Source organism: Falco peregrinus, chromosome 10 (genome assembly GCF_023634155.1).
Source record: "Falco peregrinus isolate bFalPer1 chromosome 10, bFalPer1.pri, whole genome shotgun sequence".
In the NCBI taxonomy this organism is placed as follows: Eukaryota; Metazoa; Chordata; class Aves; order Falconiformes; family Falconidae; genus Falco; species Falco peregrinus.
The window spans coordinates 6,746,044-6,770,249 of record NC_073730.1 but is presented as its reverse complement, the minus strand read 5'-3'; the positions used below and the strand labels follow the sequence as shown (position 1 = coordinate 6,770,249).

Here is a 24,206-nt window from a genome sequence, read left to right as displayed (position 1 = left end):
ATCCAGACCATGATTCCTTGGCACATTGAGGACCAACATCTCCACAGATAATGTCTCAAAGGAGCAACACTTAATCTGAGAAATGAGCGTCAAGAGACATACAGTGCAAATTATAGCTAAGAGCATCAGTTCTAAAGAACATGCCTTGTTCCAGCAGGATCTTCTCTCTCTTACATATACAGAGCTGGCAGAAACTTGTCATTTTACCTACATGCAAAAACCTTGCAGAAGGAAAACATCATTTAAAAATGTACTTCACGATTAGTGATATATGGTGTTTCCAAAATAGAATTTACTCTGAGGGAGTTGGCAGGGGTTGTCTGAACTGATGTAATTCCTGACAGTTTCACTGCCTGCTCTTCCAAGCTGAGACTGGGTCAAATTGCAGAGCCCTGCCGAACCCAGGCAGCTCTGCTGGCCTTGCAGAGGTTTAGGACTATACAGACTGCCCCGGGCTGGGGACATGACAGAGGTAGAAGTCCTGGGTGGCCACCTCACTGGGCAGTTTGGCCTGTTGAGGCTGTAGGGGTACTGTGGATGGGCAGCCAGGGGGCTCAGATGCCAAACACAGAAACCACAAGTAGATGAAGTGTATAAATGCCATCCCAGTGCACTAAGCAGGTAAACTGGCATCATCTGAAGTCTGGTTTTGTGACCCTGGTTAGAGGCACTTCTCCTGTAGCAGCAATTTAAGAAAAGCCTTTAGGATCATGCACAGCTTCAGGCTTTCTGAAAAAGGACAAAACCTTCAAAAGAAGATTCAAAGACTAACAAAAATCTGTCCATACACTTCTGTACAATTTCTTCTTGACCATTCAGCTGGTAACTGGATCACCTGAAGCCGAGAGGATGAAGGAAGTACCCATTATCAGACACACAACCAGGCCATGCTGGCACTGAGAAAAACAAGCCTTGATAACCAGAGGAAAGAGGTGCAAATGACTGACTTGCATGATCCAAGAGGGGTGAGGCAGAATGAGATACAGCAGCAAGAAGAGACTGACGAACACAGGAGGCAAGCACCAGGGAAGGGGAGGGCAGGAGGATGCACAGGCAGGAGAGATGTGGGTAGAGAAAGCTGAGGCAGCAATGGTATTACAAGGAAGACATGCTGTAAAGAGCTGTGGGAGGAGGTAAAGGACAAGCAAGACAGATCTGGAAGCAGTAAAAGCCAGCTAGAAGAACAGCATAAATGCTGGGATGGCACGGAAATGCTGGGGTAGTAGGTAAGGAGTAACAGCAGTGGATCGGGGTGAAATGTTACTATGAATGGGCACTAAGAAACTACTAAAGCATTGCTGTTCTTTAATGCTTGCTTTTTCTGGATGTCTCAGACTGGCCAGAGGTAGAAACTTTGGGACTTGAGCAGGCCCTGACTTCTAAGACACTTTCTTGGAAACATTTTTCTGAAAGAAAAACAAAACAACAAACCATAGCTAATAAAAACACCAGAGTTAAAATCTTCCCAGGGCATCACATCCTTAACAAACAAATTAGCCTCTCCTCTAGCTTCGATGTCAAAGAGACAGGACACAATGAAGGACTAAGGAAAGAAGTTTTAATTCCAATTCTTTCTCCTTCTTCGTATCTTATATCTGTGTGGATCCAGTTGAGAAAGGACACAAGGAAATGCTTTCATCCAAAACAAACACGCAACCTAAGGAACTCACTGCCACATCATAAGGGCGAGATCAGTAGGTCAGCAGTATTCACATACCTCCTGGAGACAGCAAGAGTGTCTGGTGCTATAAACACAAAAGATTTGTGGCCTCTGAGAGTGAAGGGACCTCAAACATTATTTCTTTTCTACCCCAAAATCAGTGATCCTAAACACAGGGAACACTCACAAGGAAGATGAAGTCAATTACAGTGATCTCCTAGATATAGACCCTGTGTCATATGTCAAAATCAAACAAAATTACTTCCTCTCAAAAAACTGACCATGTTCAGCAGTTCTTTCTGCCCTGATCTAGAACCATGTTAAAAGCCTCCTTGCTTGACAACAATCCTAGGATGTGCCCAGGAGGAGAGGGCCCTGCACTAAACAGGAGACGAATGAGGTGTCCTCAAAGACTGCTTCCCTCTCTGAGCCTGGGAGAGTGTTCAGAATATTGATTCTCCTGACCTTGTCCTTCTTGGTGTGCTGCTTCTGGGATGACTTTCCCCTCTTTCTCCAGCTCACACTCTAGCTCTTTGATTCTCTGCAGAGCTTCTTCCAGCTTTTCTTCAAGACCTTCAGATCTCTCCTCTGCATTCTGAGCACGGATCTCTGTTTCTCTGAAACACAGAAGCATAGATAATGCTGAAACCTGAAATCTAAGCAGCTGCAGGCAGGATACCTAAAAAAAGATTTAGATATCTGAAGCACTCAGTGGGGTTGACTGACTCTGTAAAACACATTTATGGTTTCAGAGAAGGACATTGTTAAAAGATCTATAAAGGACTTCATGGCACATCTATGTAAATCCTGCAAAGTGAATTAATTTTAAAACTCAGTGTTTGCCAGCAAAGGGTGAGATGCTGATCTTTACTGTGCAAGGTTATATACAGAACACAGTCAAATCTACTAGCAAGGCTAATGAGATGGGGTTACCCTGGATAATGCAAGCTCACAGACGAAAAAAGAAGCGTAAGGGAATGTAATTCAGAGCGTCCGAGCCTGCTTAGGCATGGAAGAAGTCATTACCAAAGACAAACCTCGATGTGATTCTGCATGGAGACACTTGGATGTCCCTTCATTGGGTTCCCCACATGTAGGCACAACATTGCATGGCTCTACCTGCCAAGCTCCTGGACACTAGCAGGCCCTGGAAGGGCTAACTGCATTCGCATAACACTCTGCAGGTGCTAACAGGACCCGAAGTATTAACAAGTCTTGCAGAAAACCATCATGAGTACCTCTGCAATGGACCTCGTGTACACAAAACTGAAAATCTGCACACAGATGAAGGAGAGCTGATGTGGGTCATGCCTTCAGCTAATGTAAAACACACTCAATGGCCTGAGACAATCAGAATGGAAGGAATCACAGAACTAAGCCAATAGATATTGGATGAAGCAGAACCTTATCAGAGAGCAGAACAGGCACTTGCCTGGGATGAAACCTTGCCTGCCCATACCTCTAGCACAGGCCCAGTACTCACAGGAGCTGCACTTGCGATGTTCCAGCACTGCCAGGGCCTCAAACTCTTTCTGAGAAAAGGGAGTCGATGACCTGGTGGCAGCTATCTCTGTCTAGTTGGGAACAGCAAAACCTTCTATAAGTGAATGTGAAACCAACAATGCCACATTTCATCTGCAGCATGTGCCTGGTTTGGTGCTGGTGTCTTAGTGCACAACATAGACAAGAGCTCTCTATCAGCAAAACACATAAAACTTGAGGCTACTTCAGGCACTGAACTGATCTTGGCATTAAAAATAGACTAAAATTCTTTTCTGGCTCTGACACAAAACTCTCACTGGTTCATAGTCTTGAGTTGGCTGGTGTATTCACTAGCTTACAGAGGTTGGAGATGGCTGTGGCCTGACCAGGAGCAAAAAAAACCCCCAAAATGATGTTCAGAAAACAGAAAGAGGTAGCTCCTCACAGGGTCCAACAGGCATAAGTCAGTTTTCTTCATCTGAAGAATACAAACAGGGTTTTTCTGTAAAAGTAACCATGGAAAAGCTCCTTCTCTAAGCTTTGGAACATAATCGTGATTTCCAGTGATTCATTTCTGTAAAACAAATCAAAGTTCATAAAGAAATGCTCCTGCATCTCCCACTGGCACTCTGAACTAAAGGATGAAGGGCAAGGCACATGCAGCAATGCAGCACACTTAAGGAGTAGGACCATCCAGTGACAGTTTGCTAAAGATCCACAATTCCTGTACCTCTGGGCTTCACTCTGGATGACTGACTGGCCAGGGGATGACTGCAGAAGGCAGGCCCTATGACTTCTGATGAGCAACTTTATCAAAGAGCACCATCCCACAGGCAAATGGAGAAAATAAGGACCTAGGAGGCCAACACAACCTGAATTTCTTGCTTCCCTGTTGTTGTGAGATCTCCCTGAATCTCTGAAGCCTCTCCAGGTTCTCCCATGTGCTTAGCACCAAAACATTTTCACCATCCCAGTTTCTGCAGATAGTCCTGGTTCAGACTACACACATCACCTGTTACTGGTCTCATGAAAGTCCTGGGGCCATGGCAGTAATGTCATGAGGACAAATTTCAGCTGTGCTAACTGTGCTAATGATTATTTAAAAGTTGCAAGAATAGAGGAATCTGAGAGAACACAGCACCTTGCACGGCCCCAGCAGGTCTGACAAGTGTTAAACGGGGTCTCATTAACAGAGTCTGAGTAGACAGGTAAAACCCAGCTCCAAATCTCTGCCAACAGGCTAAAGCCATTGCGGTGGTGGAGACTCCTACCCCTGTAACTGAAATGATGTCCGATTTCAGAGATTTCAGGTGGATGTTGGAGTCACGCCCCGTGTATCATGTCTGCAGTGGCTTCATTGTCTTCAATCAGATACTCCATACCAGCACCTGGCTGCTGCTGAGAGAAAAGAAACAAGAAATAGGAGATCCTGCTAGCCTAGTGGCATGCAAGGCAGCTGTAAGGCCATGTTTCACATTGCATACACTGAGCAATAAATAAAAAGGCCCTGCTAGAAAGTAGTGTATTGCAGCTACTACAGTCACCTGCATAATAGCAATCTCCTCCTTTACTTCTAATGGTTCTTCCTCTGTTACGGGTTTCCTATTGCTGTTGGCATCGTCAGCTTCAAGCTCACTCTTAGTTGAAGAAATGACAGTGTCCTTATGCTTCAACTGCAATTCCTGCAAGGCACCCTAAGGATCGGGTTAGTAGCGTGCTCCCTTTAACCATCCAAATAACCTAGGCAAAGCCAGCTGGTCTGTGACTTTCTCTTGCATGTATTTAGACTTGGAGTCCAGCCACCCAGGAGGTCCTGAGTATGAATATAATTCAAATCACAAGTGAATATGCTAATTACTGAACATTACATAAGCAGGATCCCCTGTGGCATATCTGCTTTCCATAGGCCACGGCAGGGAGAAAAAGAGGAGCAGCACATGAGCTACAGCACTGGCTGTACACAAGTCACGAACAGCATTGCTTTCCTTGGAGGTTGAGCTCAGAACTGATGCAAACAAATTGCTCGAGACAATAATTCTAAAGCCCTTTCCTCGTCATCCGAATTCAACCTGTTTTGTATGAAAGCAGACCAATGCCAGGCCAACGGTAACACAACACATGTAATTGTCACAGGCAGTCTCAGACATCCATCTAGTCACTAAAAGTTCAGCCTGATCTCCTGGACAATGCAACCACCAAGATTCTAGCCAAAATTCACCCTAATGGGAGAAACAAAAGCAATCATGCACCATTGGGAACTGATCTACCAGTGGGGTAAAATCTCTTAGCTCCACTGAAGCTCTGGTTTTGCCTTAGACCTGCCCTCACAAGCAGCACTGTCATTTTTGACCAGTTTACAGTCATAACACCTCACAGTTCTAACTACAGCTTTGCGTGTATGCAGGTCTCCATGTGAAACCTTCCCTCAAACGAAACTGTAGCTCCTTCCTTAAGGAAAAGTTTTGAAGCAGACCTTCATCCAAACAGGTCCGACCTAGAGCAGCAAATGCAGTCTGCATATACCTCTGATCCAAAGAGGTTTCTCAGTTCTTCTAAATCCAGAAAGGAGACTGGAAAGCCTTTAACTTCTGAAAGGAGGAAACTACATGCTTCAATCCAATTACAGCACTCAGTCTGGGAAAACATAACAGAAAATGATTATCCAGGGATTATTTAGCACAAAAAAATAGCTGTTACCCTATTCATTCAGTCAGTTAAATAATTCCACCTTTCTGTCTATTTAAGGGAAGGGGCCTACCTGGACCGTTCCATCCTCACCATACAAAGGAAAAGGAAGACACATTTCACCAAGCTTTCAGATACGGCATCTGTCACCAGCTAATCACTCCCGTCAACTATGTCCTTCAACAAGCTCCTCCTCAGGCCAGTGTAGAACATGTCTATCATAGCCATCGCCCCAGCCCACGTGGGGAGAAATGAGTGTAAATCCCAGGGGTCAACTTTTCCGCTCACTAAGGTAACACAGAACAGAAACACAAGTATTTTCAATCCCTGCAGAGAGGCTTCTTAAATTCCTTGAAGTAACACCACTTGCCCTGTGCTCAGGGAAGCCTTGGGCTTCAGGAAGGGTCTACCTTTCACATTCCTAAAGCGCATGTGAAGCTCAGCTAAACACTGGTGACAACAGTGGTAGCGATTAAGAGCTTTACATGCAAGTGTAGAATAAGGAGATGGCAGGTAGGTCAGTTGACTGCAAAAATTTTCAGCCATGTCTGTATAAGAGTATATTGCACCAAGCACCTCCAGGAGCTCCTAAGCACCACTCAAGTCTGGATGTACATGGCTCTGACAAGCTTTGAACCAGAGGTGAATCTACTGCCCCTCATATGGAATCAATCTCGCAGGAGAGCCTTTACATATGTACCCTGAAACAGGGCAACAAAAATATTAAAGCTGAACATGACCTGACCCAGGTTTATCTGCTTTCCGGGACTGTGGAGTCAGTAGGGAACTTGGGGGAGCAGGGTAATCCATTGGAGTAGCAGGAGTCTTCCTCCTCTTTAAAACCCTGACGTACGTTTTTCTCTACCTCTTACAAAGTAAATACAGTTTAATCTACCCCCAGACCTAGACAGCTGGAGACACAGGCACCTTTCACCTTGATCTTATTCAGCTCCTCCAGCTCAAAATCAGCTTCTAAATCTGCCTCTGACCGTTTCTTTCGAACAATTGCATTGACAATCTCGTGACAGCAGCTGCAAAGATGCAGAATGTCATCAGCTCTGCAGAAGTGCCCTCAAACGCTTAGAATCCTAGAATCATTTATGCTGGAGAAGATCCTTCAGTCAGGAGCCCATTGCCGTCAGCAAGGCACAGGAGCTATCTGTAGACCTGTGCACTAGAGAAGCCTTCAGAAGAGCAATCCTCACCTGCCCCACTCACACAGTGACAGCTTGTCCACACCAGTGCTGTTTTAACCCACAGAGGATGTGTGAGCACAGATCCTGCATCAGGTGGAGGCTTTGCTCCAGGTGACCTGGGCTGCAGACTCTGCCTGCACTGCCTGTGCATCCTCCGCCGGGCAGCCTCAGAGGCATGGGCAGAGTCCATGCAGTCACCGATGCTAGTGTGTTTTATAGCAGTACTAGGTATAAAGCAGGAACTGCCATTGTCTTTAGGTGTTCCTATCTTACTAGGCTCCCTACAAATTCCACTAAGGCCATTTAAGACCTAGGATGATCCAAGGACAACCAAATTGATGGGATCTGTTGCCGTGATCAATCTCTCGGCACACTACACATTTTTTCTTGAGAAAACTCTGTCTGGGTTTCAGCTGGGATAGAGTTAATTTTCTTCTCAGTAGCTGGTACGATGCTGTGTTTTGGATTTGGTATGAAAATAATGTTGATAACACACTGATGTTTTAGTTGTTGCCAAGTAGTGCTTACTGTAAATCAAGGACTGTTCAAGTTTCCCATGCTCTGCCAGGGAGACACAGGGCACGAGAAGCCGAGAAGGAGCAGAGCCAGCCCAGCTGACCTGCACTAGCCAAAGGGCTATTCCATACCACAGAACATCACGCTCGGTATATAAACCGGGGGGAGCTGGCTGGGGGCCACTGATTGCTGATCAGGGACTGGCTGGGCATCAGTCAGCAGGTGGTGAGCAACTGTATTGTGCATCACTTGGGGTTTTTTTCCTTTGGGTTTTATTCCTTTCCCTTTCTCCCTCCTTTTCATTACAATTTTTACATATTTCATTTTATTTCAACTATTAAATTGTTCTTAACCCACAACTTTTACCCGATTCTCCTCACCATCCTGCTGAGGGGGGGAGAAGTGAGCGAGCAGCTGTGTGGTACTTAGTTGCCAGCTGGGGTTAAACCACGACAAAACCCCTTAGATTAAATTGAAAATGTCTGTTGCTACCTGATTATAGAACCAGCCAGTCTGCCATGTCCACAACCAGCTCTTCAGCTCGATGCTGAAGCTTATGAGCCCTCAGAAGTCTGAGCTTCTCATCTGTCTCAGTGTCTGAGTCTTCTGGCTGGGGACGCTCACGGGACAAGCATTCTGCTGTCATGTGTCTCAGCCAATCCACCAGCCACAGGGTCAGGTTTCTGTGCAGTTCGATCACCTGCACAAAATATCAGAGCAAATGTAATAAATGACTGGTCTTGCCAAGCAGTCTGAAGTCAGTGTATTTCATGTAAGTCAATGTCCTCCCTAATTCAATTTGCAAACTGACCTAAAGACAGAAACACTTATTTGTACCATTTTTTCTCTCATATTGATTCTCGTTATGAACACATCTTTTTCTACTATGGATCTATCCTTCTCCCAGTTCTTGTTTAGGATCATATGCTGCGTGGCACACTCTCGTGTCTGGAATTCAGTGACAAACCACAAATCGCACACCACGCTTAAGGAACATATAAAAAAAAACGCATAGTGAGAGCTTCTAGTCTACAGTCCTGGGAGAAAGAACTAAAACCCGAGAGCCAGCAGACACAGCCAGCTCTCTGAACAGGAAATATCACTGTTATTCCAGAGGAAATGCTTGCTAAAGATGAAACAACAAAATGGTGTTCATAGACTGTATGGAGACCTTACAGCTATATTTAGAGGAGTTCTCCTCTGCTCTGTTGGCTAGAAGACAAAAGCCACAACTCAAACAGGAAAGAAGGTGTCAAAAGAGAAAGAAGCGTTCCTCACAACCGTGTTTTGGTGAGGTGGAAATTAAAGGGAAAGACTGAATACTAGATATAGTGCTTTTATCCCCAGCAGTTTCAGGCTTGTGCTTACGTTTTCATTAAGATGCATGATGTTCTTCTGAACCACATTATTCATGGACAGAACCCATTGCTGAATCATCTGAAAAAGTCCTCCAGGTACCACCCTGAAAAGAAAAACAAATCCAGAAACAGTGATCTCTAGTGCATCAGACCCGAGGATCTCCTGTCTCAAAGACATCTTTTGCTTCCCAGCTCGAGGAAAACAATATATTTTGGTACACCGTATGCTGGAAACCTGACGCAGGCTTGTTTGTTAATGCTGCAATTGTGGGCAAATTTGGCATTTGCAAGTCATCTCTTACTTATACGTTATGCATGTGCTCTGCAAATGATTTATGTCTTGATGATATTTACCAAAGACAATGGAGCACCATGAAAAGGAACACACCCCCACAAATCTGACTGTAAATGAATCACATATTTTGGGTTTTCTTCAAATGTCAAGATTTCCCAAGCAGGTGGCAGTTCTGAGGGAGACAGTGATGTTCCAGGAGCGATACTGAAGCCACCAACTGTTTCCACAGATATTGCCAAATCAAAGCAAATGAAAGGCAGTCACCAAGCATTTTTACACTTCAGATGATCGTATTTATCCCACTGCCAGTTTCCCATGCCAGAGTCCCCACAAAAGGACGTTTCTCTTTTTTTATGAGTGTAGTTTAATGTACAAGGCCAGCCCAGACACAATTAACACCTCTGTCCTTACAAGAAATGCAATTTCTTATCACACTGAGCTTCACGCAACTGGCTGGAGCCTATACAGCTCATCACTGCATCCACCTGGGCCAGCCACGCAGGGATCTTGTGATAAAATGCCTGCAGCTCAGCTTCGTGCGTGCCAGAACCTCGCTTCAGCTTTTGCACCTTGAATAACCAATCTTCCATACTTCTCACCAAAGCTGTCAAAAACCTAGCTGTGCCTGCAGGGAAAGAAAATACAAACCTTTAATTATCATTCTTTCAGCCAACTAAAACAGAGCTGGATCCAAAGAGGGATGCCAAGAGGGATGAACAGCCTACATGGGAAGTGGCTACACTTGGGACTAAGAATGAGCTGTTTAGTAAGCACTGAATTCAAAGCAAGCTGAAAGAAAATGAGTTTGATTTGAAGCCCTGATTTTCCTTCTTGTCTCTGCAGATTTGGATCTCTCGTTGCGTAAAGGCTTAATATAACTCTTTTTAAAATGGCTTTGCAGTTACAATCCTGTCCTTCAAAGACGCAGGTGGTGCAGTATGCACAGATGTGCCAGGTGCCTGGACAAGGTAGTAAATTACTTGTTCATTCACTCCTCTGGCACATGCTGATGGATATTCTCCATTTGTTGGGGAATATGCTTGAAATGTAACAATGCTTGCTCTTGATATCCAATGTTTAAATTTTCTTTAAATCCTGCTGAGGTCCTGGCCTCCATGACATCTTCTAGCAAGGATGGCATGTTAAGACCATGGTGGTGGTGATGATTTTTTTACTATTTCAATGATTTTGATGCATGGCTCCGTTTGAAGTGCAATGAAGCAGTGTTGGATTGTCCAGCCTGGTAAGAAGAGGAGGAGGTTACCCTCTGCAGGGTGAAGTCTTTTAGGGCACACGATGGGAGCTCCACAACCAGGCATTTGTTTTTAGCAACCAGGAGGGCAAGGACAAGTGACAGGAATGATATTAAATTTTCCTGCCATGTAGCATCAGCTTCAGAGGAAAGAAGAGGCCTCAGGAGGGCATGGGATGAAGGAGAACAGCCACTTCTCATCACTTATATGTCGTTTGGCTGTGTTAGCCTTTAGAGTATTCTGGATCATTATTAAATGGCAGCTTGCTTTGGGAAGGTTGGCTGTGTCATTGCCTTTATCTTACAAACATCATCAAATCCCCAGCAAAAGAGAAGACCTAACTGGAGCTCACTGGAGAAGTTGCTCTAGTCTCAAGTGCGAATTCCAGAGTCAAAACCATCTTGCTCTCACAAAAAAGTGAGTGCTTCACACTGTGAAGGCTTTAAGAAGTGATCAAGAAAGACTGAATAGCAAAGGCTTAAGCCAGACCTTATAAATCGCATGTAAGTCCTTTCTTTTACCTCCTATCTAAAACAATCTCACATATTGTTCTCTCTCCATCTCTAATCCTTGTCATCAAATACCAAACCCTTTGTATTTCTGACATACGCTTCTTGAGACCAGGTAATCAGATCTTAGAAGATAATAAATACTTCAGGTAACTGAATGCCATTGCCTTACAGGATAAAATTACCATGTTCTCAGTATTGTCTCTTACCTATTCATTATAATCTCTTTTATTTCCACTGTTTCTAACCAAAGATGCAATGTAAAGAGAATGTCTTTTCTACTGAAAGGCCATTACATTACAATACAAAAATGAATCCAAGCCATTCAAAATACGCTGCCTTGTATGGATCAAGGGAATACTTTTCCCATGCTCCAGTTCCCAAAGCCTTTGTTAAAATAATCTAAAATTGCTTTTTCTGGACTTTACTGGCTGAAGCAATTCTGGATCAGATGTCTGCTGTGCTGCCTAGCCCTCTGTTCTGATCACAATTATTGAGGCTTCTGACATCTGCTGTGAACTTTTTGCCATGCTGATGTCTGGCCAGTTATGGCCCCGCTCCTCCTTTCTCTCACTTCCTAATGAGAGCTACTGGGAATATTAATTTCCTTTAGCTGTCTTTTAAGGATGAACAGACTTATCATTCTATCTCAGCTGCTTCAGTAGGCTGAAATACAATATGTAGCATAAGAAAAGGTAGGGAAAAGCACAGAATAACCCCAAGTGAAAGAATAAAATGACAGTGTGAGAAGAAGCTTAGCAAACATGAGTAGCAGTTCTGGACAGCACGTTTGGCTTAGTTTTAGTCTGCTAAAAGGAAATAAGCTGATCAAAAAAAATCAGAGATGAAACAATTCTGAAATCAGAAATTAGTTAAGGTCTTGCAGAGGCAAAGGTTGAGAAGGCTAGTTGCAAATTACCCAACAATTATTTGTTATCTTACACAGGACATAGTAACTTTATATCAGCACAGAAAACACTTGTTTACATATTTCATTATCAGAATAATGCGATATCTAGATTAAGATAACTTTGCATTAGTGATAAGGTAATAAAAACAAGTATTACCCTCTGAGACAGTGTTATCTGGTTAATGATCTTCAAAATGGTTTTACGTTACATTTTCAACACCCATTCTTTCCTTTTACATTTATTTTCTTTTCCATAAATTATCCACATAATCACAAACTGCCCACACTCCCTCTGAACATAACATATGACTTCCCTGTGCCATATCTGCATTGTGTGATCTTTGCACTGTATTACATTTAAAATTTCAGATATTCTTTTTATGTGTGACTGTGAGTTGAGTTGCTTGGAGTTTATCCCTTGAACGCTCTTGATTCCCAGCACATATCTAGGGGTCAGACTTTAGCTTTGGAAAAGCCCAGTACAGATTATGTCAACTTGTCCTTTACTACCTGCTACTTTCCTGGCATCCCCAAGGAAAGACTGAACTGCAAAATCAGTGATTCCTTACCATTATCCCCATTTATCCTTATCTTGTACTGCTGGTAGTTCACATGCCCTTTGGTTTATTTCTTGCAGAGCAGTGTGCTGTGGAGGCAGTGCTCCAGCCAAGTCCCGGTGGCGATTCCGCATTGTCTGTCCCAGCTCCGTCCAGTGTTCCTGCAGGCTGGCAGCGCTCCTCAGACTTTCAGTCTTTCTTAGGTACGCCTCCCCTCCTTACTGCTCTAGGTCTCCTTTGAGCATCTGAAAGAAAAGGAGCAAACTTGCCCTGCCCCCAGAAGTTGGACCACCCCTTGGCTGTGACAGAAAGGTGATGGAAATCAAGTAAGTGAGGAATCCATAAGCACAGAGATATCACAGCGAGTAGACAGCACAATAAATTGGAAACTTACTGGTGACAATTCTGAGCATTTCTATGGATTAATATGATTTATCAGTCACCAGAGCTGCTGGGCAGATGGTGCTCAAATGCACGACTATGTTTAATGCACTGGCTGAACGATGGTATCAGTCAACAATAACTTCTCATGTGTAGACTCATAGCTTAAGCTTCAGCACAAATAATTTGAGCTCTTGTGTTTTCGTTCACATTTGAGATGGGCATAGCTGCCCACTGGGGCTCAGCTAACACATGGTAATCTGCTAAGCAGATACCACTCAATAATATGTCCAACACCCCAAAATCTTACATTTATCAAGTTCTTTATGTCTTGTAGGATTTCATCCAGTAGCTTTTCATTCATGAGAGAGGAGCTAAAGCAGAGGGAAAGAAGGGATGAGAGCTGAGAGAAAAAACTCCTTTAGTAGCCAAGGTAAAACTAAGAGTCAAGATACATACTCTAGGCATACCAAGTTTGTGATACAAATTGTAACTTGAAAAAGGAGTAAAAACCACAAGGCCCTATTCAGCCAGGGATTCTTGTTCTCTCATGCAATGTAACATAAACACTGGGCATCAGTTAAGAAAATACGTTACTTCTAGCAAAGATGAAAATCAAATTCAAGCACATATACAAAATTCAGACTTTATTAACTCTATGACTGAAATCTATAAAGTGATGTCTTCTGTTAATGCACACACTGTATATTTCTGCATTTTGTGTTTGTATTTATGCTTCGTTTTATTTAACATATCACAACGAACCAACAAAAACACCTTAACACGGAGAAAGGCGGAGTCTGAGCCTCATGTGCCTCAGAGTCTTGTATCTGTACATGAAAGAAACTGTGTAACACTCAAGTTTAACTTGAACGCTCTGTGCCTGTGCACTCAAGTTAAAAGGAACCAAACTAAACAGAAGAATTCTGTTATGGCAATGACAGCTGCAAAAAGGACACTCTGGTTTGCAGCAGGAGGGGACAATCCCTGCTCCACTGAATTCAACCACAAAGCCACAGCATCACTTTAGAGTTGCCGTTGGGGACCTGATTACCAAAATAAACACGTCAAGCAGAAAAGTAGAGCAGTGAGGGGCATGCGAATTGCAGATCCTACCAAAACTCACTACGCTTGGGAGCCAATGCGCACTTTGCATTGGTCCAGTGAGACCTACTGTCACAAGGCAAAGGTTGAGGGTATTAACTGCTCCCTTTGGAGCCACTCACATGTCACTGCTATGGAAGTATTGAAGCTGCCTGTTGAAGCTACTGCAGACAATTTGCAGTTTTCCCTGGCTGGACTTCTCTGAACACTCTGTTTCTGCTCTGACGTGACCCAACTTCTCCCTGAACTGCTCGGTCTCTTCCTACAGATCAGCCAGGTCTCCCGTGTCCTGCAGGCGTTGGGCAAGAGGGTGGGAAAAGGGAACTGTTGTTGTGATTCTTTTGATCTGAGTCGGAGGAATTCTCCCTTTGCCCCAGCTATTTTGAGATACGTACATATCGGAGATCTGGGAAACATCTGTAGTTCCACAGCACAGCCCTCACAAACCCTTTGAGACAGGACCAGGGTGGCTCAGTGCCCCTGTGGACATGCCAGAACTGAGCACTCGACTCCTTGTTGCTTGTTTGCTACTGAGAGACCACGCAGGCAGCCCCATACCTATGAGGCCAAAATTACACTAGCCTGGACCTGTTTTGGTTTTGTGGGCATGGAATGGGGAGAGGGAAGAAAGCCACAGACAAAAAAAGGGAAACACAGGGAAAAAAAGAGTAGTTTGAGGTAAAGGGGACATGGAGTAAAGAGCGAAAAGCAGAGAGAGAATGAAGTCATTCCAATTTTAATGCTCATTTGAAGCTAGACCAAAATTCAAGAGTTCAAATAACAGCCAAAGTACCGAATGCTTTACTGAGAAGCTCAGAGCTACATAAAAGACACATACACGCACTTTGAACAGGCACCCATCACAGGCAGGTCCTTACCTTTGAGGCCAAGAGGACTACGAAATGCTTGAAAATGTTGGTCAGTGTCTTTCCACTAATATGGAGCCTGCAAACCAATGTAAGCTGGTTTCTGTCTATTATCTGGGGAAAAAACCCACCCCATTATTATTATTATTTGTTGCCCTGTTTTCTTCTGAGAGGAGAGGCACCTGACAGTAACACAGGAGTTTTGCCACCAATGAAATGGAGCTCAAGCAGCTGAGTCCACTTTCTTTACAATTAAATCCCTGATCTCTCAGTCCCAGAAGTTCTTGCTAACAGATTTTAAATTGAATGAGATAAAGTAAGAGATCCCAAACAAGGGGGACTCACAAACAAGGAAGCACACAATTAACCAAGAATGATATTTCGTGAGGAATTGTAAGGAATCTGGGTACAATATTCTAAATTATGGGGAAATAGGAAACTCTTTCGTCAAACCCATTTCCCAATGAAAATATTAATTTCACAGAAGTTCTTCCTGCACAGAACTTGGAGATCTGTACCAAAATTGCTATGTGAATCAACTGGTTTCCATTAAAACAAACCCACATGTGAAATAAAGCAGATCTCAGGAATGAGGTCAGGGCAGGTATGAGATGTGCTACTGCCCAACTGTATTAAATAAAAATGCTCTTTGGGATGAAATCTGCCCTTGAAACAAGACCGCTAGCTGCGATGTTTCACACGTTTCTGCGTATCACTGATCTCCCACACCTACCTTCAGAGCCAGGTCATACGCAGCTGAGCTCCATGTCCCTCTTGAGCGAGCAGCAGAACCTGCTCTTTCAGTCGTCTTCTCTGTAACTCGTATAACTCCCGATGCTCTTCCACAAGGCTAGAAGAAAAGAAGGACGATGACATATGCACACCTGTGTTTCTCATCCATGTTCACTGTCCTTCTCCCAGTTCCTAAAGGTTTTCTTAGATATTTCCTCTTCCTCCCTCGCACACCTCCCGCACAGCCGGCAAATTCACAGGCCCTTTTCCCGAGCCTCTACACACCTTTCTGTTGGCACTCCCGTTGCCAGTTTCCAATCAGTATGAACACAGATCCCTGCTGGGACTAGACTAGCCGTTTTCTTCATGACATAGGATTCTTGGAAGTAAATCTGTGCGCCTACTCACTCACCACAACTCTGATACCACCCACCTACATCTGTGATTTGTTAGGTATCTGAAGATGTCCACAGCCCCGTCAGCAGTTCACAAAAGCAGCTCTGCTGGACTATGCAGGGCTCACTGGCTGTGAATGTGGGGGGAAGAAAAGGGAGTGCCAGCCCTGAGCAATAAATGCAACTTTCATGACTTAAGACTAGAAACGGTTTCTATCGTTTTTAAGACTAGAAAGCTTTCTATCCCTTTGAGGCATTTAGGACTTACAGCAAAATAACGGCATCTGTCATAAACAGCAAAGCACTCTTTCCCCAGAAGGAAACCTGTCCTCATCTCTGCTTCCAGCAGCGCCGTGAGAATGATACCAGCACACTGCAGAGATCTCCCAACCTCAGCCTTGAAAGCAACTTACTTTGCATTTGTCTTAGCCTCCTGCATGGCTGCAGCTAGCTCCTCTTGAGCTGCTTCTGCTTCTTTGGTCACTTTCTGGTCATGTTCCTGTACCTCACACAGCTCGCTGAAACAGCAGGGAACAGCCTTAATGCAACTTACCCCAACCCAAAGGTCTCTGCTCTGGCAAGTGGTGGTGGTGGGCTCCACGCTATCATGCAGAGCGGCGTTCTTCCTCCAACACAGTCACCTCACACAGGGGTGCAAGGCACCCTGAAGACCTCCTCCTCCCATGCACACATGTTACATCAACAACTCCTTTCTGTGGTCCCCCACCAGCAGCACACCTTCAGCGTGCTGAGGAAAGGAGGTGGCTTTGACGTTATCCGGCACTAAGAGGGTGCAGTGAGAGCATGAGGAGGCTCAAGTATGGTCATTGTAGCTCTGCTTCAAATCATAACACTGCCTTCCTGGCCCTGTGGGAGGAAGACTAGAAAACTGAACAAAATCAGTGGACTAAGCCTAGGGCATAGAGGTAATTTCTTAGGGTCAGGCAGAATTCAGACCTGGCCAGCTGTCCAACAGATTCTTTAAAACAACGTAGTTCTTCTCTAATACGTCTGTCCATCATCTGCTGTGCCATCATTTTTTGTAGAGGGTCTTCATCTGTTCAGGAATCCGCTCTAGGAGGCTCACCTACCTCTGCCTACAGTAAAATGAGTCAAAAAAGGTATTTACCTGAGAGTACAGATCTCTCTTATGCCAGCTGGAGACCTTTTCCTTTCAGTGCACAGGAAGCTATTTAGGAGGTAATTTTTGAGTGTTTGGAGATCTTAAACACTCTGGAACAATTTAATTGCTACAAATTGCGGTAATCTGAGCATGGGAACCCTGGCTGTGAGGGAAGTACCAGCTATTCTACATGTGAAAACTTCCCCTGAATGTCACACCCAGAAGATGCCCACAACATCAAGTGCCACCAGCTCCAAGCTCCAGGTTACCTGACAGAGGTTCGTTAGCCCCAGTCATTAACCAGGCAGGGGGATTCTATTTCAGTCCTGGCATCAGAGGCCACGCCAATTCCATTGCGACGGGCCAGCTTTGCTGGGCAAGGACATCAGGAACGACGGGCAATGGCTAATGCTGCTCCCGAGGGGACACTGCCGTGAATCAATAGGGGCTTTAGGGTTGGCTATCGATGACCCGAGCTTCGAAAGCAGCTGTCGTCTCTCCATGCGGTCCACACTGACCTGCTGAATCAGCTCATGGGAAATGATGTTGTAGATGTTCTGCTCTGCCTTCAACAGCTCCAGCACGTTGTACAGCTGGCAAAAGAGGTGAGAAACACCACAGCCTTGCAGAGCCTGGCCAGCCTGCTCCTTTAACAGCAGATCAGCACAGATCTCTCATTTCTCCTGAAGCAGGTTTTCCTTTGAGGGCAAAACACTGCTAAAGGTAGGAAGGGGAAGGGAAAGAGCCACCCTGCATGCATTTACAGGTTGGTTTTCAAGCATGTTATGTCCTATCCTGACTACCCTCCCATCAACATCCCTGGGATCTTCTCCACTAATTCCAGCTGGAGCTCCTGTGGAGGCAATGCTCTACATTTTTCAAAAATCCTTCTCCATCACCGTGCAAGAATAACAGAAAATAAGGCAAGGCAAGGCCCAGATCTTCTTTGACATCTGCTTTTTAGGTGTATGAAGGTTTCCAATGGCCCGTATCGTAACACGGCGGCCTGCCTCCCAATGAAGGGATGAGACAGCTACTGCCTTCATTCCTCCACAGTAATAATGCCAAATGCATTCCTTGCTGGCATTTTTGCCAGAAATGTAACTTCCTAGACCAGCAAGCTAACTGTTTATTCTGCATGGATCAGATGAAGGTGAAGAGAAGCTCAGGAAAGGAACCCCCTGGTTATGACAAGACCTACAGACAGCTGGCTTGGGCAGAAACTAGCGCCTGGCAGGCACCTTAAACACAACAGGGATAAACACCAGGGAAAACAAGATGTTATTTTTCTGGGTACAAGAAAGTTCTCTGGGTACAAGTGAGTTATCCACCTCTGAAGGTCTCGTCACTCTGATTAGCTTGTCTGCTCCAGCTTTTTCCAACATGCTGTCCATCGCCTCCATCAGCTGGATGACCTCCAACCTCCCAGAAGGTTCCCTGACAGACCAGAGAGAGACACATCATTGTTCTATATAACACGTTATGATATTTTCCCCAACAAATTAAATTCAAACAGCCATTTTCTCCCAACAACAGCTTCAAGCAGGGTGGTACTTACATGGATTGTAACAGCTGCAGTTTCTTTTCATGGTCCTCAAGCAGTGTTGTGTATTTACTGAAAAACACAAACGCTAGAACTCCGTTCCCAAGCAATCCTCCCAGCACTAGCTAAGGGATCCCGCTCTCTCCTTCAGTCTCTTTGGCCCATGTACAAGCTGATGAAGGTTGAAGAGGTAGAGAAGGGTCTACAGGGCTGCTCTTCAGTGGGAGCATCCAGAGCCTAAGGTGAGAATCGGAGCTCCTGCAGCTCTTCTCCCAGCTGGAACTCCTTCTTCTTGCCACTAACAACAGAAATCTTGTAGGAACCTTCTCCCTCTCATGGTACTTGGCCAAGAAGTGACCAGAAAATCACCACATATCCAGTTCACACCCAGCCAGAGGAGACCATTGAAATAATATGATGTTCTCTTACATCATGTTGGCAAAGAAGCTGTGAGGATTTCACTCCTAATCTTAGTATTTTAATCCTTGAACAATGAGAAATAACCTCTTTTAAATTTATTAAGTTACTCAAGGGGAGTCTCGAGTAGCTTTTTTTTGGGCAAGGCTGAGTAAAGTCAATTCAAAACTCATAGTCTGAAAAACTGGGACACACACCCACACGACACGGACACCATCCTTGCTCTGCAGGATGAACTACAGCCTGGTCGTTAGCATGGGATTTGCACAACCACCCCTTTTATACACTCCCCACCAGCAAGGGGAGTATCTGGGCAGCATCCTCAGCCTCTTGTCACTTTATCTCTCCACTCTGAACAGCTGAGGAGAAACCCTTCTATGCCAGAAATCACTCACCCATCGAAGTACTTCAGGGGCAAAACTCCCCTGTTCTTCACGATGTGAAATTCCTCAGGAACCAGCCTACCTGCTAAGGTTGCTCATTGGGGGTGGAAAAGAGGGAGAGCACCAAACACCAACATGAAAGATGTGCGCAGACTCTTGGTTCCTTCCCACAGAGGACACAGGTTTGGCAGCCAGGAGAGCGAAGCTCACGTAGCAGCTTTTCATGTTGCTCTTCCCTTTCCCGCTCCATGCATCCAGAGCCCGATGGAAACAATTTACATCCAAAAGCAGACTGAAACAACTAACACCAAACTGGGGCGGCGGGCTGGAGCCACAAGGAGAGCTGATGAGTTTGAGGGTCAGGGTAACACCGGGACACGTGTATGAGGACCTCCCTTCTCCAAACCAGTGATACACAGAGAAACACCTGAATGGCAGCACTCACAGGAGCATGTGGGACTCTACCGCGGCTGCTCCTCTGGTCCTGATGACCCTCAGAAAAAGAGCTTCTGCCAGTCATTGCTGTCTTAGCTTCTTGGCCAACTGCAATGTCACACAGGTAAGAGACATCTCTGAAACGGAGAGGAGCTCGTTCACCGACCCACCGCGCAGGCAACCTGCTGTTCCCTTACTGCCAACTAAACTACACGTGGGTTTGCTCTGCTCAGCCTGCGGCCAGGCTCACGGCCAGGCCTCCTGCCTCTGGGCCAAAACAGACAGAGCAGATCATGCGTTTTAGGCAGATCAACCTTGTGTTGCCTGTCCCTGGCCAAAGATCATTTTTCACGTCTGCTGCCAACACCCTATCACGTACGTATCCAATGTCCGATAAAGAACAAAACATGTTTTGCTTCCTAGTGCCATTAAATGTTGTTTATTTACAACGAAGCATAAGTCTATTCCCTGCTAAGTCCATTAAAGCCAGAAGAGCTTCTTTTCTTAATCGTGGATCACAGAGCATCCCTGCGAGCCTGGCATCCTTTGGAAGGATGGCTCCACGCACTGCTCATTTAGCAACTCTTCTATTTGTTATTCCCAAAATGTCTTTCCCTTGAACCTCTCCATCCCGAACTCGGACGGGACAGCCTGTCCATCCATCCAGCCGCATTATGCAGCACAGGGAGAGATCTCGCTCTATGTTCCCAGCTCTAACATCTTTCCATCACCCTGGGCTCCTTATCCCTCCTTTGCTTACCTTCCAGCACCCGTCAAACTGACAGGGTGGTCTGTCAGGTGTCAGAACTTGCTCTGACGATTAGGATAATGCCAAAGCCGATCTGGGGTTTGCAGGCAGCCCTGAAGACAAGGCACACGTGGCCATCACCGCTTAATGAGAAATGTGCCAGGAGTGGGAGAGGTCAGGGTGGCTGCCTAAACAAGCTCCGTGTCATTATTTTTGTCTGGAGGCTAAAGAAACCGGTGTGGACAAAGCAGCCTGGGCGAGGGCTCCGCAGCAGCCCCAGGGTGCAGGCACGTTTTGTTGGGACTGCGACGCAGCACTTTGGATCTGCACCAAATGGCGTGGTCAAAAAGGTGATGCAATATAAGATTAAATTTATCTCAGCAGGCTAGCAAACTTCCCTTTTGCCCAGGGAATGAGCACGTGCCTCCAATGAAGAGATGATTCTGGACGGAAAAAGGCAGGAGATGGAAACACACTCACCCTGCAGCCCATTGGGGTTTTGGTGGTTTGTGGGGACCGTAAGCGCTCTGGGCTGTAGAGAGAACTGCTGGTACAGGTCAGGCTTTGGAAAACCTCTTCTGGAACAAAACTATGCTCCAGGGAGGAAGAACCAGGCCTGATGGGGCCAAGCATCCTCGAGGTGCCCCTCACTTGGGGATCCCTGGAAAAGAGCCTGACACAACCATTTCAACAGCATTTAGTCTGTTGGTGAAGGAGAAAGCAAACCTGAGGATGAAATACAGGGGTGAGAAAACCCGTGACTAGGTGTCTGCTCCCCTACCCGACCACCAGATCTAAACCACGGGCAGCTAATCCCACTTTGAGCCGCTGTTAGATCTGCGGCGAAGGCCAGGACACGTCACTTTCCACTGATGGGAGATAAAGCACCGGCTGCACGACCGCGCCAAGCTGCCAGGCACAGACACCGAGGGATGCTGTGAACAACTGCAGTCTGCCTGTTTCTGTGAAGCCATTTCCCTTCCCGCGGGTCGCTAGCAGTCTGCTTCCTGCAATGATGTGAACGCCCTAAAATACCCGCCACCACTAAATAAAGGCAAAACGTAACCAGAGAAGCATCCCGGTGTTAGGGGGAAGCTGGAAGGACAGACAATGAGAGGTTCAGCCCCCCAGCCCCCAGCCCAGCCCCACCTGCCAGGCACCGCTCCGCTTCCTTCCACCAGCTTTTGGTCCAGGAACCTGCACTCCGGTCGTGGGCACGGTGAACGCTTATTTTATTGTAACGGTCAGCCAAGGAAGTCTGCAGTAATGATCTAGAAACAGAATTAAACCTGCATTTGTACTTCACAGGGTTAACAGGGTTTTTTGTTATTATTTATAGGGAAAAACCCCTTGCACCTGGCAGCAGGTACATCTGTGAGGAAGAAGCCCCCAGCGCTTTGCTCACCCTCCATAGGGTGCTCTGTTTTCCGCCTACAAACTGCATTAGGAACAATTGCTTCTTTTATACATCTAACTGGGCCAGGGATTTATTTGTATCGGTCTCCAATTATTAATCTTCCTGCTTTTCCTTCTTCGTAATATCTTACCAATAATAAAAAAAAAAATCCTATTTCCATTAGTTTCGTAATCTCCATGAATCCTCTTCTGAAGCCTTCCCCCCTGCCCAAGCCTTGCCAATATCTATCGTCCTTTATAAATGCTTTTGTTATTAAACCTCCTTATCAGCCATACCCTTGTGTACTGCGGTTCCTAATTAGTTTATCTACATTTCTTTGCCTCGAGACACACGTTTGTGGGTGTAGGTATAACGCAGGAGTAGTCTTGCCAGGTAGCTTCTTGCCTTGCTGTGCAAAATGGTTTCTTGGAAAGAAAATATAAAAAAAGTTTGCTAAAAATTTCTGACAGAAGAAAACTGTTTTTTGTTGGTTTTTTTTCCTCTTTAACAGCTCTGTTTGGCAGTACATGCTATTCCCACCAGAAAGGATGGGAAGATTAATGGCACCGTTCTGCAGCAGCTACAGTTTAAGGACACAGTCAAGACTTGACTTTAGAGCGTGTGGTACACAGCTGGAAAGTATCACATTCAGTTCTTGGCAGGCAAAGACTTTTCAGGCCCAAAATAAAGGCAGAAATCATTGACGTGATACGCATTTGTCAGTTGCTGCAATTTAACGTGCATTAAGGAGGGAGAGGTTAGACACTCTGGTCTGTTCCAAAAGCCACCAACTCCCTCCCCGTGCTCCTCGCCAGCACTTCCAAGGACATCCTTTCCTCTTGCTGGGTTGCCACAGCCGACAGCAGGTTATAAAACCCCAACTACCCCTCTCAGCTGGCATTTCACACCGGCATCTTCTGCTGCTTTTTAGGACCTGAAGAAGGGCTTGCGTAGGAGCTCCTGGGGAAGGGTTCCTTCCTACGCACCCAGCCAAGGAGACGCCCTCCCTGCCCACCACCTCCAGGCTCGGGCCCTGCCTCCCTCCCTCTCCCCTCCCCCCGAGCCTCACGGCCCCTGCCCAGGGGTGGCTCTGCCACCTTCGGGCCGCTCCACGCGTGCTGGCAGGCGGCCCCAGCCCCCCAAGGCAGGCCAGCTCCCCCCTCCCCAGAGCAGAGGAGGTGGCCCCCATACCTGCCAGCGCCCCCAGCTCCATCGCCATGGAAACACAGGGCTCTCCACACACACGCACACCCCCCCCAACCCCCATCCCCCCCCCCCACCACCCCCCCCCCCCGATCTGGAAGAAGCCCCCCCTTCCCAGCCGTACAAGGCTCTGACCCACATCATCTCCCCACAGCAGCCACCTTCCCCTGAGGGCAACCCCACAGATCCTGCTCTGCCCCCAGCCCCGCTCCCCTCCGCCCTCTTGCAACTCCCCCCAAAATCAGGAGCCTCAGAGAAGAAACAGGCCAAGGCGATTTTTTTTCTTCCCCTAATAGCAAAATATATTTCAACTGCTGTAATACAGTAGATTATGAACAGCTCTTCTGCCTGACAGAACACTGTAGAGGTTGCGTATGCGGGACTGCTGGTGCCAGGGCACATATGGCCCCATCCTCCCCCCTGCCACCACTGGTGAGGGGCAGCAATGGCTTCTTGGCCCTGCTCAAGCGCGGGGAGGAGAGGAGGGGAGGCTGAACGCGCCGGCTCCGAGGTGCCACGGGCAGCCAGCTCGTAACCCTGGTGCCGCAGAGCGTGTGGGCTCGCTCAGGCCCGCGCTGCTGTTCTTCCAGCCCATCGACACTGAAGGTGGGAGCTCAAAGCGTTGGGTTTGCCTTTAGCGGGTGGGCCAATGCGTGTAACCCGTGCTGTTCCTTATTAAGAAAAAACATCAGGATTTCCGCCCCCTCCCACCACAGCACTTAGCACGTGCCTTACTGGGACGGCTGTCCCGGGACAGGAGACGGCAGCTCAGGCGCAGGACTGCTTCGCCTCTGAAGGCTGCAAGCAAAATTCCCCAACAGAAAGGACACACTGGGCACAGAGACTCTGCGGAGGTTCAGTCTTCCTGAGACCAAACCGTCACCAGCCTGACAAGTGGGACACACGCCGTATTAACACCGATTCTTGTGATGTTACCGAGCAAGGAGCTGCAGCTGTACTGGCTGCCACTCCCAAGCTGGAGGCTTCCTGCCACAAAAATCAAGGGAGCTACCCTGGAAGCAAGCCGCACAAACCTCACGTAGGAGAGCGCCACAGAAA

At 46.3% G+C, this 24,206-nt stretch overlaps 1 protein-coding gene across 1 annotated transcript; it reads right to left on the bottom strand.

Moving 5' to 3' along the window:
• Nucleotides 1-1,611: 1,611 nt before the first annotated feature.
• Nucleotides 1,612-23,157, bottom strand: AXDND1 (axonemal dynein light chain domain containing 1). The gene is given in 31 exon segments (XM_055815524.1): nt 1,612-2,339; nt 3,040-3,234; nt 4,414-4,480; nt 4,482-4,537; nt 4,687-4,836; nt 5,454-5,460; nt 5,637-5,776; nt 6,762-6,858; nt 8,032-8,056; nt 8,059-8,239; nt 8,908-9,001; nt 9,604-9,817; nt 12,434-12,471; nt 12,473-12,666; nt 13,113-13,176; nt 14,029-14,195; nt 14,785-14,886; nt 15,506-15,543; nt 15,546-15,622; nt 16,313-16,417; nt 16,857-16,941; nt 16,944-16,996; nt 17,494-17,615; nt 18,354-18,459; nt 18,581-18,637; nt 19,378-19,459; nt 19,807-19,937; nt 20,561-20,661; nt 21,029-21,221; nt 21,702-21,774; nt 23,136-23,157. Coding segments are annotated over 31 exon segments (3,309 nt in total). The 3' UTR covers nt 1,612-2,066.
• Between the last annotated feature and the right edge of the window lie 1,049 nt (nt 23,158-24,206).